The 16,629-nt window shown below is 57.3% G+C and overlaps 1 protein-coding gene across 1 annotated transcript; it reads right to left on the bottom strand.

Annotated features, from left to right (window-relative positions):
* On the bottom strand, positions 15,216-16,629 carry LOC8061718 (protein SRC2 homolog). Its single transcript, XM_002461968.2, has one exon. The coding sequence runs from the start codon at positions 16,456-16,458 to the stop codon at positions 15,460-15,462; it is 999 nt and encodes a 332-aa protein (XP_002462013.1). The 5' UTR covers positions 16,459-16,629; the 3' UTR covers positions 15,216-15,459.

The following is a 16,629-nucleotide window of genomic DNA, read 5'->3' on the forward strand; positions in this document are numbered from 1 at the left end:
TCGGACGCCGCACGAGGTGTCGATATCTGGAGCGCTGACCTTGGGTGTCTCGAGGGGGTCCCGATTAGACGTTCCATCCTTGTTTCTCGTGTCCTGGCATGCCCTGGGCCGTTCGGTGGGAAGGCTGCAAAAAGAACGATGGGACGGAAGCCTCCCGTGGCCCATGTGTTAGGTGGGGAAGCGTCAGGTGCATTAAATGCTCCGACCCGCGTGCGCGCATCAGGCGGCGGACAGTGTCCTTGCGCTCGACGCCCCTCGGTTCGCTCGAGCCCGCTTCCGTATTCGACGGCAGTTGCTGCTCGAGCCTTGGCCGACTCGCTCGACGGTATTTCCGTCTTCGAGGCTGCGGCCGTCGATGGTCGCCCGTGTGTACGGATGGTTTCGTTATACGCATTGGTGAGGGTACCCCTTGTTGGTACCCTCGACAGTAGCCCCCGAGTCTTCAGTCGAGCGCTGGCGCTCGAGTGAAGACTTTCGTTTTTTATGGTCGAGCTTCCACGGGGGCGCGCGAGCGACCCCACGGGGGTAGCCCCCGAGCCCTCGAGGGAGTATTTAACTCCTTCGGGGACTTATTTCGCCAAATTTTGCAGAAACGCTATCAACACCCGTGGTGGGAGGTTCTGTTCGGCTTTGCCTTGCTTGGAAGTTTCAACGTACTCTCGATAGAGCGAGCGTCTTCCACCCCAGTTTGAGTTCCTAGCGGGTAGTCCAAGTGAGAACCTGTGCCCCTTTCGAGGGGGTCAGCTGTAGCCCGGAGGCGTCCTCATAAAGCAGGGTCGACGTGGTCGGGGATACCGGTCTCGTTCGATAGAGTCCAGCGGCTCGGTGCCTCCCTTCGGGGGGATTCCTCTCGACTGTCTCAACCCTACCTTGGACATCGCCAGCGAGTCTTCGAGGCGGGCCTCGATTTTCGACCACTCGCTGGGATCCCTGACTCTTGGTGCTCGAGATCGGCTGTCGAACCCTTTCGACGGGCCAGCCATCGACCTCTCGAGACTATCGTGGGCGCATACCTTGGCTTACGAAGTAAGGAAGCTGCCGTGCCGGTTCGTCTTTCTGCCCGTTGGGCGCACCTTTTGAGGTAAGTGACGTCGCGACACTGTATCGGCGGGGAATTCGGAGCGTCCGGCCTGTGAGGAGAGAAAGGACCGTCAGACGGCGCATTTATGGGGGGAGTTACCTTATTTGTTGGATCTGTCCGTTGGCGGACTGCTGCCTATAAGTACGTCGTGGCGTCGCTGCCGTTCCTCTCCCTTCCACCTTCTTGCTCTTATTCCTTTGCTGCCTTTGCTTTCTCGCCATCTCACGCGCACACGCCCCTCGAGCTGTAGCGAACCCACCGTCCCTTTAGCCGAGATGCCTGTAAGACTCGTCGCCGCCGACGACTGGCGCCCGTCGTCGATGACGGAGCGCCGGCTGTTAGAGCTTGAGAAGGAGGGACTGCTGCGCCGCCGCACCTCGCTGTCGTCGCCAGAGTGGATCACGCCGCCGGCAAGTCACAGGGCGCCTCAGCCGCCCGAGGGCTACGTGGTGTCGTTCGCCAAGTTCCACCGCCACGGTCTGGGCGCGCCCCCAAGCCGCTTCATGCGGGCCCTCTGCTTCCATTATGGGGTGGAGCTCCAGCACTTCTCTCCGAACGCCATCACCGTAGCGGCGGTCTTCGCCGCCGTGTGTGAGGGCTTCCTGGGGATGATGCCGCACTGGGAGCTGTGGCTCCACCTTTACAGGGGCGAGCTGTTTCACGCCCCCACCGGAACCACGGGCGTAAGGAAGCCCGTGCGGGCGGGTTGCCTCAATCTGGTGCAGAAGACGGGGAAGACGGACCGGCCACGGGAGTACATCTCGGTAGGGTTATCGACCAACCACGCCAGCTGGGACTCCCAGTGGTTCTACCTGCGGAACGACGACAACCTCCTGCCCTCCTACTCGGGCCGTCTGATCTTGGAGCGTCCAGCGGACTGGACGTACGGCGTCGTCCAAGCTCATCAGTCTCGGCTCGACCCCCTCCTTGACGCCCTAAAGAAGCTTCGCCAGGAAGGTTTGACCGCCGCCCTCGTCCTCTCGGCCGTCCATCACCAGAGAGTTCTCCCTCTGATGTCACGACCGCTGAGGATGGACGAGATGGGCCCTGGCGTCTCATCTCGGGACCTCGAGGCGTGTCGGATGTCCAACGAGGCTCCGGCGGACGACGAAGTCGCGGCCCGAGTCAGGGCTGCCATTGCCGGTGATTTTCAGCCGGATCATGTCAACGGCTTCCCCATGAGACCTGACGCAGGCTCGATCGATCTGGTACGCTTTCTTCTTGCGCGCATCCCTGATTCGGGGTTTCCTTTCTCCCCTCTCTTTTTTCTAAGTCTATTGTAGTTTTGGTAGGGTCGGATTGATGTCCGGTCCTCGAGGCCTCCGGTAAAGGAGGACGAGGTCGATCGCGACAAGCAGCGCCAATCCGCCGAAAAGCTGAAGTCTGCCAAGGACTCCGCAAAGAAGGGGGAGAAGAAGAAGAACCTCGACCGCCAAGCATTAGAGGCGCGTCGAGCCAAATCCAGGTAGAGGGGGGAGCCTGAGGAAGAATCCCCAAATGATGATGATGACGACGACGAGGACAGCGACGACTCCGAGGGGATGGCGTCGCGCCTCGATCAGATTCTCGAGGGCCCGCCTCGAGGTGACGTCGACGCCCCCCGGACGGAGGCGCCAGAGGAGGGTCCGAGCGGATCTCGTCGTCCCCGGGCCGACACTCCTTCCGCGCCCAAGGCGGGCCAAGACGCACCGCGCCCTCCCCCGGTGCCCAGGGAGAGCGGTCCGGCTAGGTCCCAGGCGTCGGGGCCGCTAACTCGTGGTCGCGCTGCGGCCTCTGAGAAAGGAGACGCCGGCCGTAGGAGCGCGAGTCCCGGCGTCCGCCAGGCGGGGACCGACGTACCTAAGCAGTTCCTGCCTTCGAGGGGCCTAGAGCCCCGACGCGGGGTGGCTCGAGGCCCGCTGGTCGGGGTGGCGGAAGGCGAGCCGTTCTCCCCGTGGGGAAAGCCTTTTTGATGTTGCGGTTTTTGTCCCCCCATTCTTCCACCTTTCCTCATATGCCGACCTTTTCTCAGGCTGAAGCGGACCCTTGAGCAGGCCCAACCGTCTATGGCCAAGAGGCTCAGAACGGGTGCCGCCTCCTCGAAACCAGGTTCGTAGTTAATTCCCGGGCGTCGCGATATTCTTACGTTGGTTATCATAACGTCTGACCCTTGCCCTTTATTTTGTAGGCTCATCCAGCCCCCAAATTCCAGCCGGCGTCGAGAGGGCTTCATCTCGTCCCGCGCCTACTCCGCCGCCGCCGACTCATGATGCGGCCCCCCAGACGCGAGCGTCAGAGGGAGCCCCCGAGCCCCCTCGATTGGGGGTCGAGGGGGAACCCATCACCATCAGCGATACGTCTAATGGCAACGAAACGTCTGGGGGCGCTCGCCCTATGGAGGAAGAAGTGTCGACCCCCAACGTCGCGGGACGGACTCCCTGGCCTGCAGGCCTTCGAGCTCTCGAGGCGCAAAGGAAGATGGTGGAGGAGGAGGAGCGGGAGCGCGAGGCGACGCAGCCGTCACTGGAGCAGCAGCAGCAACAACCCCAGCCGGAGGAGCAGCTGCAGCATCATCAGGAGGAGCAGCAGCAGCAGCTGGGGCAGCAACAGCAGCTGGGGGGCCAAGAGGACGAGCCACTCGAGCCCCCGCCTCAAGGTTTGGCCGAACCGGCGCCACTGGCGTCGCAAGAGCCCAGCGATCAAGAGGGAAATTTGCCGGTGTACGGACCTCCCACCCCAGCGTGGCTCCTCCCGGGGGCGCCTGCCGCGATCCGGGCAGAGTCGGGGCGAGCGGACGGAGTGGTGGCGCTCGCCTGCATGATGCGCACCCCCACCGACCCCGAGTCCGAGATCAAGAGGACGATCTACGGCATGGACGGGATCGCCCCAGGGTTCCTCCGGGAGCGTCGAGCATGGGAGGACCGCTTTCCCTCTGAGGAGGATGAGATTGGGTCGTCTGGGAGCAAGGACGGTACGTGGAAGACGGTGGACGACGACGGGCGGTTCCCTTGCCTCGCCGACCTGTTCTTGCGCCACGGGGGTTCCCTCGAGACCGTCGAGAACTTTATCCGCGGCGTCAAGGCGCGGGCTGATCGGGAGATGGAGAACTGGTGTCCCGATCGGATTCGTATCCGAGCTTCCACCGACCCGTCCGAGCCCAATATTTTCCTCGACGACAAGAAGGAGGTCGAGAAGTGGGAGCATGTCGAGGAGCTCCGCCTTTGGATGAAACACGTGGTGGGGCTCCTATCGGACGTCATCAACAACGGGCTTGGGCCAGCTTATTTTGTAAGTGTTTCTCGAGCTCCAATCTTTATGGTGCTTTCTGGTTTCTGTATTCTAATCCCTCCGACCCCTGATTCGCAGGATATGAAAGAGACCTCTCGCATCAAGTCCAGCTTCATACATGCCACGAGGGACGGATGGGAGCAGCTTCCCCTCCTCAAGGATCAACTCCTCGAGTCGCAGGAAAAGCTGCTTAAAGCTTACAAAGATCTCATAGCACTCGAGGAGGAGAAGAAGGCGAGGGAGGCTGCTTTGGCCGAGGCCCGGGAGGTCTCGAAGAAGGCGGAGGAGGAGGCGATGCAGCTACGGGAGCGGGCTCTTACGGTCGAGGAGGCCGCGTCCAGAGCCCCGGAGGAGGCCCTGTCCTACAAGAGCGTCATTGCGGACCTGGACAAGGAGAAGGGCCTTCTCCAAACCGACCTGGACTCCCTCCGCGATACCTTCCAGAAGATGAAAGTGGCGTACGTGGACAATGAGGTCGCCAGGGGTGCCGCCGAGGACACAAAGAAGAAGGCCCTCGAAGACCTCGAGATGGAGCGAGCTCGATCCCGCAGTCTCTCTGACGACGTCGAGCGTCTGAAGGGAGAATTGCTGGAGAAGAGTGGAGCCGTCGCTCAGGCTGGCAGGGTGATCGAAGATCTCCGCGTCGCCAATACTGAGCTGGCGCGCTCCAACAGAGAGATCGAGCGTGCCAACACCAGATTGGTCGACGAGAACACGGCCCTAGAGGAGAGCATCAAAGGTATGTTTCCTTTGTCGAATTTCCTTTTCGAGGTGTGCTTGAGTTTTTCCTAAAGCTTCTTTGTATTGGCATTTATAGGGCTCAAGGACGAACTCCTGGCCGCCCAAGCCGAGGCTCGCAACGCCAAGGCTCAGCTCGAGGCTGAGGTTGCTTTGAACCGTCGAGTGCAGACGGCGATAAGCGATCTCTCGACCTCTTGGGAGGTCGAGCCTATGGATGAGTCGAGGGAGGACGCCCGAGGCGACGCCCTGATCGACCAGTTGTGCTACATAAGCGTGACGCTGCGAGATCGGGTGCGGGACGCCCTCCACATCGGGGTGAAGCGGGCGATGGCGGTTGTCTGCTCGGGCTTCTCCTACGACATGGAGGTGGTGTCCCATGGCTTCGTCACCGACATCTCCAAGACCGACGCGGAGAACGAGGAGAGGCTCCATGCCTTGATCGACGACGCGGAGGCTCCTGGGGAAAGGTTGGCCAAGCTCTTCGAGCCTGAGGTGCTCCCTCCTGAGGCTAGCTCGGGCGGAGGCGAGGGCGGTGAGGGTCGTGCCGCGGACTGAGGCCTGCGAGCCTGCTCAGGGCGCCTGAGGCCCCTTGTACGATACTTTATTAATTCTGCTGTTACGTGATATAGTATCTTTTTGTAATTGTTAACTGCTTATTTGTCTTTCCGCTCGAGGTTCCTTTGTTTCTCTTTGTTCCTACGTTTGTATCCCTTGCTCGACCTTTCGTCAGAAACAACCTCGATTACCTCAAGGGTGAGGAAGTGAGTAGAGTTTCCGTAGCCCAGGGGCGTGGGAGTTTTCCGGCTCATTATCCCTCGGCCTTTGAGGGGCTCGAGGTGCCTTAGCTACTCGAACCGTGCAAGGTTTACCAAGCAAGAAAAGAAAATTTCTTGGCTTTTTCGACGCTTGGGGAGGGGTCGTCCCTCTGGTAGCCCCCGAGGGGGTGCGGACTATGATGGGTCATGGTCGGCATCCCCTTTTGACGTCGAGACTATAACTCGTAACTATTTTTGGTACAGAGAGAAGCCGCTCGAGGGAAAGACTTTATTTATTCATGCGTTCATTTACAAAGTCTTTGTACAAAATGTAGGATCGTAAGTCTAGGACTTCTAGGGGTAGAATCGACGTAGCTGTTCGATGTTCCATGCGTTGGTGAAGACTGCCCCCTTTTCGTCCGCCAATTTGTACGTTCCTGGCTTAAGGACCTCGGCCACCACATACGGGCCTTCCCAAGGTGGGGTCAGCTTGTGGCGCCCTTGGTTGCTTTGCCGGCGTCGTAGGACAAGGTCGCCTACGTTGAGGTCCCTCTTGCGCACGTGCTTGTCGTGGTAGCGTCGGAGTCTCTGCTGATATCTAGCAGAGTTGAGGAGGGCCATGTCTCGAGCCTCCTCGAGTTGGTCGACCGCGTTTTCTTGAGTTTCTTTGTTCGATTGCTCGTTGTAAGCCTTGAGTCGAGGTGACCCATACTCGAGGTCTGTGGGGAGGATAGCCTCAGAGCCGTAGACCATGAAGAACGGGGTGCATTTGGTGGCCCTGCTTGGCATTGTCCTTAGGCTCCATAGGACTGAGGAAAGCTCCTCGACCCATTTCTTGCCGAATTTCTTCAATCGATTGTAGATCCTTGGCTTGAGTCCTTGCAAAATCATGCCGTTGGCACGCTCGACCTAGCCGTTAGTTCGAGGGTGGGCTACTGCAGACCAGTTCACACGGATATGATGCTGATCGCAGAAATCCAAGAACTTTCTGCCGGTGAACTGGGTGCCGTTGTCGGTGATGATGACATTGGGGATCCCAAACCGATGGATGATGTCGGTGAAGAAGAGGACGGCCTGCTCGGAGCGGATGTTGGTGATGGGCTGAGCCTCGATCCATTTTGAGAACTTGTCAATGGCCACCAGCAGATGGGTGTATCCTCCTTTCGCCTTTTGCAGAGGCCCTACTAAATCGAGCCCCCATACCCCAAACGGCCAGGTGATGGGGATCATCTGAAGAGCGTGGGCGGGCAGATGCGTCTGCTTGGTGTAGAACTGGCACCCATGACACGAGCGCACGAGCTCGATGGCATCCGCCACAGCCGTTGGCCAGTAGAAACCTTGCCGAAAAGCGTTCCCTACAAGGGTCCGTGGAGCGGCGTGGTGGCCACAAGCCCCCGAGTGCAGGTCATCGAGGAGTTTTCGGCCTTCTTCTACGGTGATGCAACGTTGTAAGACCCCCGTCGGGCTCCGTCGATATAGCTCGTTGTCTTCGCCATAGATCACGTATGATTTGGCCCGTCGAGCGATACGACGAGCTTCTGTCTTGTCTTCTGGTAACTCGCCGCGGATAAGGCAGTCGAGGAACGGTGTGCGCCAATCGAATGGTCGACCCGGTCGTCGTTCTATCTCCATCACCTCTTCCACCATCAAGTGCGTATCGACAGCATTGGTTGGTTGGGCGGTGGTGGTGTCGACGCCAGCCCCCGTGCCTAGGTCGACGGATGGCTCGTGAAGATCCTTTGAGAATGCATCAGGCGGCACTGTGCCTCTGGTAGATGCGATCTTGGCGAGTTCGTCGGCTGCCTCGTTGTAGCGTCGAGCGACGTGGACAAGCTCGAGGCCGTGGAACCTGTCTTCGAGTCGACGGACCTCCTTGCAGTACGCTTCCATTTTTGGGTCGTGGCAACTCGAGGTTTTCATTACCTGGTCGATGACGAGTTGGGAGTCGCCTCGGACGTCGAGGCGTCGGACTCCTAACTCGATAGCGATCTTGAGACCGTTGACGAGGGCCTCATATTCTGCGACATTGTTAGATGCGGCAAAATGAATCCTGATTATGTACCTCATGTGGACGCCCAAGGGTGAGATGAACAGCAGGCCGGCTCCGGCTCCCGTTTTCATGAGCGACCCATCGAAATACATCGTCCATAGTTCCGCCTGGACCTGGGTCGGGGGGAGCTGGGTGTCCGTCCATTCTGCGATGAAGTCTACCAGGGCCTGCGATTTGATGGCCTTTCGAGGCGCATAAGTGAGAGTCTCACTCATGAGCTCGACGGACCATTTTGCTATTCTTCCCGTGGCTTCTTTGCTCTGGATTATTTCGCCTAAAGGAAAAGACGAGACCACCGTGATGGGGTGGCCAAGGAAGTAATGCTGCAGCTTGCGACGGGCAAGGATTACGGCATAAATCAGCTTCTGGATTTGGGGATAACGTGCTTTGGTTTCCGAAAGCACCTCGCTGACGAAATATACTGGCCTCTGAACCGGTAACGCATGTCCCTCCTCCTGCCTCTCGACCACCACCGCCGCGCTGACGACTTGGGTCGTCGACGCGACGTAGAGGAGCAGCGGCTCTGCAGGTTGAGGTGGAACCAGGACTGGTGCCGAGGTCAGCGTCTTTTTCAGTTTTTCGAGTGCTTCCTCGGCCTCGGGGGTCCAAGAAAAGCGCTCGACCTTCTTTAGGAGTCGATATAATGGTAATGCCTTTTCTCCTAGTCTCGAGATGAAACGGCTCAGAGCCGCCAGGCACCCCGTGACTCTCTGCACACCCTTGATGTCTCGGATTGGCCCCATTTTCGTGATGGCCGAGACTTTCTCGGGGTTGGCCTCGATACCGCGCTGCGAAACGATATATCCTAGGAGCATGCCTCGAGGCACGCCGAAAACGCACTTCTCGGGATTGAGCTTGATCCGGCTGGTGCGTAAGCAGCTGAAGGCAACCTCGAGGTCCTGGATCAGGTCTCCTCGTCGCTTTGACTTGACGACAATGTCGTCGACGTAGGCCTCGACCGTTGAGCCTATATGTTCGCCAAATACGTGGAGCATGCAACGTTGATACGTGGCTCCCGCGTTTCAAAGCCCAAATGGCATGGTCACGTAGCAATACATCCCGAAAGGCGTGATGAAAGAGGTCGCGAGCTGGTCGGACTCCTTCATTTTTATTTGGTGGTAACCAGAATAAGCATCAAGGAAAGAAAGGGTTTCACATCCCGCGGTAGAATCGACAATCTGATCAATGCGTGGCAATGGAAAGGGAACTTTTGGACATGCTTTATTCAAACTAGTATAATCGACACACATCCTCATTTTCCCATTCTTTTTCTTAACTAATACAGGGTTCACTAACCAGTCAGGATGATGAACCTCCTTGATGAATCCGGCCGTCAAAAGCTTGTGGACTTCCTCGCCAATGATCTTGCGCTTTTCCTCGTCGAATCGGCGCAACCGCTGCTTCACTGGCTTGGAACCGGCTCAAATCTCCAAGGAGTGCTCGGCGACTTCCCTCGGTATGCCTGGCATGTCCGAGGGACTCCATGCAAACATATCAGCATTTGCACGGAGAAAGTCGACGAGCACGGCTTCCTATTTGGGGTCGAGGTCGGTGCTGATCGTCAGCACCTTGCCGTCGGAGTTGTTTGGGTCGAGCGGGATCTTCTTGGTTCCTTCCGCCGCCTCGAAGCTGCCCGCATGACGCTTAGGCTCTGGAGCCTCAGCGGCCATGGCCTCGAGCTTTGCAACGAGCTCGGTGGAGCTCTCGACCGCCTCCCCGTACTCGACGCACTCGACGTCGCACTCGTACGCGTGCTCGAAGGAGGAACTGACAGTGATGACGCCTTTGGGACCAGGCATCTTCAGCTTCAAGTATGTGTAGTTGGGTATAGCCATGAACTTGGCGTAGCCCGGGCGCCCGATGATGGCGTGGTACGTGCCTCGGAACCCAACCACCTCAAAGGTGAGGGTCTCCTTCCTGAAGTTGGCCGCCGTGCCGAAGCAGACCGGTAGGTCGATTCGACCTACTGGCAGTGCCTTTTTCCCTGGCACGACGCCATGGAAACCGCCGGCGCTTGGCTGGAGGCGTCCTCTATCGATGCCGAGGAGATCGAGGGTCTCGAGGTAGATGATGTTGAGGCTGCTGCCACCATCCATCATCACTTTCGAGAGTCGGGTGTTGACGATGATGGGGTCGACGACGAGCGGGTAGACGCCTGGGGCGACTACCTTGTCAGGGTGGTCTTCTCGGTCGAAAGTGATGGGAGTGCTTGACCAGCTAAGGTATTGGGGCACCGCCATTCTTGCTGCAAAGACTTCGCGACGCTCCCTTTTGCGCTGCCTCGTGGTCAACTGAGTCGAGGGCCCGCCATAGATCATGTAGCAGTCGTGGACGGCGGGGAAGCCGTCGTCATCTTTGTTGTCCTCCTTGCCGCCAGCCTTCTCTTTCTTGGAGTCATCACGCGTATCTTTTTTGAACCCCTGACCGTCGAAATGCTTTCTCAGCATACGACAATCCTTGAGTTTGTGGTTGGCGCCTCCCTTATGGTAAGGGCACGGCTCCTCCAACATTTTGTCGAAGATGCCTCCATCCGGAGGGCCTCGCGGCTTCTTTCGATCCATGGCAGCGACGAGGTTGTCATCTGAATCTTCCCGGTGGAACTGTCGCACTTTCTGCTTCTTTTTATTTTTCTTGAGGCCTCGACTGGAGGTTCCGTCTTCATCGACGGGCTGCTTGCCTTTTCTTCCTTCTGAGCTGAAGAAGGCGCCGACTGCCTCCTCCCCTGCCGCGTAGTTAGCTACTACGTCCATCAGCTCGTCGACGGTCTGAGGTCGATTGCGACCTAATTCCCGCACCAAGTCTCGACTGGTGGTGCCCGAGACAAACGCCAAGATGACGTCGTGGTCAGGGATGTGCGGCAACTCAGTGCGCTGCTTCGAGAAGCGTCGAGCGTACTCCCGAAGAGTTTCTCCTGACTTCTTCTTGCATTTGCTGAGGTCCCACGAGTTCCCTGGCCGTATGTAGGTCCCTTTGAAGTTACCCTCGAAGACTCTGACCAGATCAACCCAGTTGTGGATCTGATTGGCAGGGAGTTCCTCGAGCCATCGACGGGCGGTGTCGGAGAGGAAAAGGGGTAGCTGTCTGATGATGGCTCGATCATCACCTCGAGCGCCACCTAGCTGACAGGCCAGCCTGAAATCGGCCAGCCATAGCTCTGGCTTGGTCTCTCCATTGTACTTCGCGATGCTGGTCGGGGGTCGAAATGGATTGGGCAGGGGCGTGCTGCGAATCGCCCTGCTGAACACCCGTGGGCCCGGTGGCTCGGGGGCCACCCGGTCCTCGTCGCTGTCGTATCTCCCACCGCGATGCGTGCTATAACCACGTTCTTCCGCGTCTCCGTGCCGGCGGCGTCTATTTTCTTTGATGTCGTGCCGCGCGTCGTGTCGACGTTGATTGTCGGCAGGGAGGATGAGAGCGGTCTTTCTACCTCGAGGGGGAGGTTGTTGATGGACTGACACCTCCTCTTCGTTTAGAGGCTGTTCGTCGCGCTTCTCTGTGGCAGCTCCTCGTCGTCGAGACGCCGAACTTTCGGCTTGTTGAACTGCTGCCACCTGGAGCAATGTCTGTACTTCATCTCGAATGCGTCGGGCCTGGGAATTCGACGGCTCTGGCATGTTACGTAGCAGCATCGTCGCTGCCACTACATTCTGGCCTGCTCGAGGGAAACGGCTGACAGGTTGCTCCGCCTCTGCGTCACCGACGATTTGTCGATGTACCTCTCGAGCGCGCCTGCGGACACTTCCGCCCGGCGGGTAGGGCAGGTCTTGTTCGAGGATTTGCTCGAGCAGGACGAGGCGCTCGCGGTCTTCGTCGAGCTTCATTTTGAGCTCCCGCAGCTGCGCGAGCTGCGTGGTTCTGTCTTCCTGAGGTGGGGGGTCGACTTGTCCGTCGTTCCCAGGCGTCCTGGGGTCTTCTCGCGCCGCGGGGGCTCGACCACCCGCAGCAGAATCCTGTGTCTCGTCAGTAGTTTCTACCGCCCCGTCGATGTGATAACATTCCCTCGTAGGGTCATAGCTGTCTGTCTCGGAGTCGGAGTCCGGTTCGGCGGCGTAGAAACACCCACGTCCTTCCTCCAGCAATCGTTGCCTGAGGGAGGTGATCGAGTATCGTCCAGGGCCTAGACGACGGAGGCCTCGTACTCGGGAAAGGTCCGGCAGCTCGGACGCCGGCCGCCGTGCTTCAGAGCTATGTGGGAGGACCATGGGTCTTTCCACGTACGTCTGGGCGTTTGGGCATATCGTCCTGGCGAGCGACGCCGCGGCGTTGTCCATTCCGAACGGCAGTGCCGCCCTTGGAGCGAACAACCCGTGTGGAAGTAGACTAGCTGCGGTGGGGGAGAGGGCGCGAGACGCGTCCCCTCCCGTCGTCGCGCGGTGCTGAGTCTTCGCACTTGTTGCTCTGTCACACGGTGCTGCCGACTTGTGGCCCACGTCCAGCCTCGCACGAGTTGTTGGTCGTGCTGAAGCAGAGGGGCCGCGGTGGTGCTGTCCGTGCCTCTTCTTAGGCGGGGAGGCGTGGTGATGAGGGCGTCTCGGGGCTTTCGACCGTGCTGGCGTGACGCGGGCTCCTCCTGGTCCTTTGACTGAGAGCAAGATCATGTCGTAGCCAGAGCCCGTAGACATGAACTCGAGACTCCCAAACCAAATCACCGTGGAGCGCGGAAACGGTGAGGCAAGAGTAGCCATCCGGAAAGGAGTGGGAAATCGATGAAAAACACGCAGGACCCCTACCTGGCGCGCCAACTGTCGGTGTTTTTCCCCCGGGGGGTCACACCAACGAGTAAATTTGTATGCGTGCTCCCTTTTCCGGATGGTGATGCAAGAAGACACAGAGATTTATCCTGGTTCGGGCAAGAGAAGGCCCTACGTCCAGCGGGGGGAGAGAGTTTGTATTATCTTGCACCTAAGTGCTTGTACAGGGGCGAATACAAGCGTGGTATGAAGTGTGAAGCTTTACTATGTATGAGCGTGCCCTTTTTTCTATTCCCGAGTCTCTCCTTTTATAGCTCCAAGGAGAGACTCAGGGTACATGCGTAGGTGTTAGAGTAGGGGTCGATAGCCGCATGGAGCGCTGACCTACTCGAGGTTTCCGTACCGGCATGCCCTCGAGCCGTCCCGTCTTAATAGCCTGGTGATGATCACGCGTGCCCCTGCATTCTGCTCTGCGCGCCGTCTTGGATTGGTTCGGCGGGTGCACGCTTATAAGGCCCGGCGGCAAATCCGGCGGGGCGGTTACGGCGTGGTCATTTGACGCCCCACTCGTCCCCAGGAAGGAGCCTGGTGAGGTCGAGGGTCGGACGCCGCACGAGGTGTCGATATCTGGAGCGCTGACCTTGGGTGTCTCGAGGGGGTCCCGATTAGACGTTCCATCCTTGTTTCTCGTGTCCTGGCATGCCCTGGGCCGTTCGGTGGGAAGGCTGCAAAAAGAACGATGGGACGGAAGCCTCCCGTGGCCCATGTGTTAGGTGGGGAAGCGTCAGATGCATTAAATGCTCCAACCCGCGTGCGCGCATCAGGCGGCGGACAGTGTCCTTGCGCTCGACGCCCCTCGGTTCGCTCGAGCCCGCTTCCGTATTCGACGGCAGTTGCTGCTCGAGCCCTGGCCGACTCGCTCGACGGTATTTCCGTCTTCGAGGCTGCGGCCGTCGATGGTCGCCCGTGTGTACGGATGGTTTCGTTATACGCATTGGTGAGGGTACCCCTTGTTGGTACCCTCGACACTCCTAAATCCCACGAAGTGCGGAATGACAGAACAAGTTGCAATCTTACAGAGAATGTCGCACGTTATGCAGAATGTGGTTCCACTGCCGGATGCAATGGTGGAGTCGAAATGGGCATGGTACTGCGTTTTCCTTCCCGTCTAAGGCCTTGTTAGTTCCGAAAATATTTTGGTTTTTGGGACTATAGCATTTTCGTTTTTATTTGACAAACATTGTTCAATCATGAAGTAACTAGGTTTAAAAGATTCATCTCGTTATTTATAGGTAAACTGTGTAATTAGTTTTTATTTTCATTTATATTTAGTGTCCTATGCATATGCCATAAGATTCGATGTAACGGAGAATCTTGAAATTTTTTTAGTTTTTGGAGGAAACTAAACAAGGCCTAACTGCAAATTGCCCAAGTCTTGTTTAGTTCTTGAAGAAAAAAATTTCGTGACACTTTAGCACTTTCGTTTGTTTGTGTTAATTATTGTCTGACTATAGACTAACTAGACTCAAAAGATTAATCTCGTCAATTTCGACCAAACTATGCAATTAGTTTTTATTTTTGTCTATATTTAATACTCTATGTATGCGTTTAAAGATTCGATGTAACGGAGAATCTTAAAAAATTTTGAGTTTTTGGGTGAAAGTAAACAAGACCCCACTGAGGCAGTGACGGAGTCGAACGGAAATGCAAGCAAAGAATGAAACAAAGCTGTCTGCAATGCAATCTAGTTCCTAAAATTTTTCAAAATTTTTCAAGATTTTCTGTCATATCGAATCTTTAGACGCATACATTAGAACATTAAATAAAAATAAAAATAAAATCTAATTGCATAATTTACCTGTAATTTACGAGACAAATCTTTTAAACATAGATAGTCTATAATTAAATAAAATTTGTCAAATACAAACTAAAATGCTACAGTAACCAAAACCAAAATTTTCGTGAAGTGAACAGGCCTTGTTTAGTTTCCAGAAAATTTTGTAAAGTTTTTTATATTCCCCATCATATCGAATTTTTAGACGCATGCATGAACTATTAAATATAGACGAAAATAAAAACTAATTGCACAGTTTGGTCGGAATCGATGAGACGAATCTTTTGAACTCTATGATTAGACAATATTTGTCAAATACAAACGAAAGTGATACAGCGTCGATTTCTCAAAAAAATTTCAGAACTAAACAAGACCCTGATGGAGATAGATATATGATCCAATTATCCGTGGAGTATAGAAGAAAGATTTAACGCCTTGTTCGTTACAGTACTTTCTGCCAACACCGGGAATACAATCCGACTGGGAAAATCATATGCCGAATAGAGGTCACGGCACGGCATCTCGCCGCTTACTCCATCCAATCGGAAGCAATGAAAATGGACTGGTGGCTCCCATCGAGTCATCACTGTCACTCTGGCCTGAACGCCTGGTCGTCGTCTTCGGTACACAAGCCATTACGCAGCGATGAGAGGAGGGTAGAGCAGTCAATGGCGGCCGAGGAAGAGATCCCGGCCCGTTGTTGCCGATCAACGCAGATCGATACTCTACTCCGCAGCTAGCAATCTATCTATCCGTGAATCAACCGAAACTTAGCTCGATGTATGATCCAATCCAATAAAATACACATAGCGATGGGATTAATTAACTCGGCATTTCTCAACTCCTCAGATGAGGATCTCAAGTCTCAATCTCAACAGCAACCGATGGAGGGAGATAGAAATAGAATAGAACATGATCTAATTTGCAGTTCATCATAAAGAAAATATATTTAGAACACCAAGACGAAGGTGAAGAAGGGTAGATGATCGACAAGGCGCAGCAGCTGGCCAAATGATTGGAGGATCCATCAGGTAGTCCGATCAGTAGTCGTCGTCGCCGCCGAAGTCGTCGTAGCCACCCCCATAGCCGCCGCCGTACGAGTCCTCCCTCTCCAGGTTCTCCTCCACCCGCTCCGACACGCGCTCCTCGAACTTGTCCTCCAGGTAGCTGGCCCCGCCGGCCAGCGCCAGCCCTCCGAGCACACCCGCCGCCGCGCCCACCGCCAGTCCCGTCCCCATCCCCATCTTGTTCTTCTTCTTGCCGTCGGCACCAACGGCGGCGGTTCCGTACCCGGCGGTGGCAGCGACAGGAGGAGCGCCGTAGGCGGCGGCGGTGGCGGCGACGGGAGGAGCGCCGTACGCTGGCTGAGGAGGCGGCGGCGCGGAGCCGTAGGTGGAAGGGTACCCGGCCGGAGGCGCCGCGGTGTAGGGCTGCGCGGCGCCGTAGCCACCGCCGACGCCGCTGCCGTAGGCGCCGCCACCGGAGCGGTAGCCACCTCCGGAGCCGCCGTAGCCGCCACCGGAGCCGTAGTAGCCGCCGGCAGCGGACGAGCCGTAGGGGTCACGAGCACCCGCGCTGTTGGCGTAGCCCGCGGGGGCCGGGTAAGGGTTGGGGTCATAGTACCTGGACGGCTCCTTGACGGCGACGCGGACGTCGAGGCGGCCGTGGGGGCGGCCCGAGGGGCGCTTGAGGCGGAGGTTGCGCGAGGCCTTGCCCCCGACCCCGGCGTCGTCGAGGACGTCGCGGAGCGGGAGGCGCGCGGATCCGACGAGCGGCTTGACGCCCTCGGCGGCGTTGGCGTGGACGACGTCGATGTAGAGGACGGCGTCGTCGAGGCGGGAGGTAGGCGGGAGCGGGACCAGGAGCTTCTCGTCCCACGCGGGGTTCTCGCCGTTGTCGAGGTCGACGCGGGTGGAGGTCTTGGCGCCGGAGTCGATCCACACCACGGCGTACGGCTTCAGGTCGCCGTTGCGCCAGTTGACGTTCTTGAGGTCCCGGGCAGAGCCCACGGTCACCTCCACCTCGTAGCGGGAGCCCATCGCTGGTGGCTGGTGGCTGGTACCCGTTCCTCTCTCAGGGGAAGGAAGGATGGAAGGGGAAAGCTTTCGCTTTTGCGATGAGTGACGACTGCACGAACTGGAGCAACACGAGGAAGAAGGCGACCTGTATAAATAGTGCGAATGTTGGGTGGCACTGGCACGCGCGCGGGC

The sequence above is a fragment of the Sorghum bicolor genome, chromosome 2, assembly GCF_000003195.3.
Source record: "Sorghum bicolor cultivar BTx623 chromosome 2, Sorghum_bicolor_NCBIv3, whole genome shotgun sequence".
Classification (NCBI taxonomy): domain Eukaryota; kingdom Viridiplantae; phylum Streptophyta; class Magnoliopsida; order Poales; family Poaceae; genus Sorghum; species Sorghum bicolor.

Bases quoted from the DNA above. Each gene is read 5' to 3' on its own strand.
- LOC8061718 (XM_002461968.2), bottom strand. From the start codon at position 16,458: ATGGGCTCCCGCTACGAGGTGGAGGTGACCGTGGGCTCTGCCCGGGAC.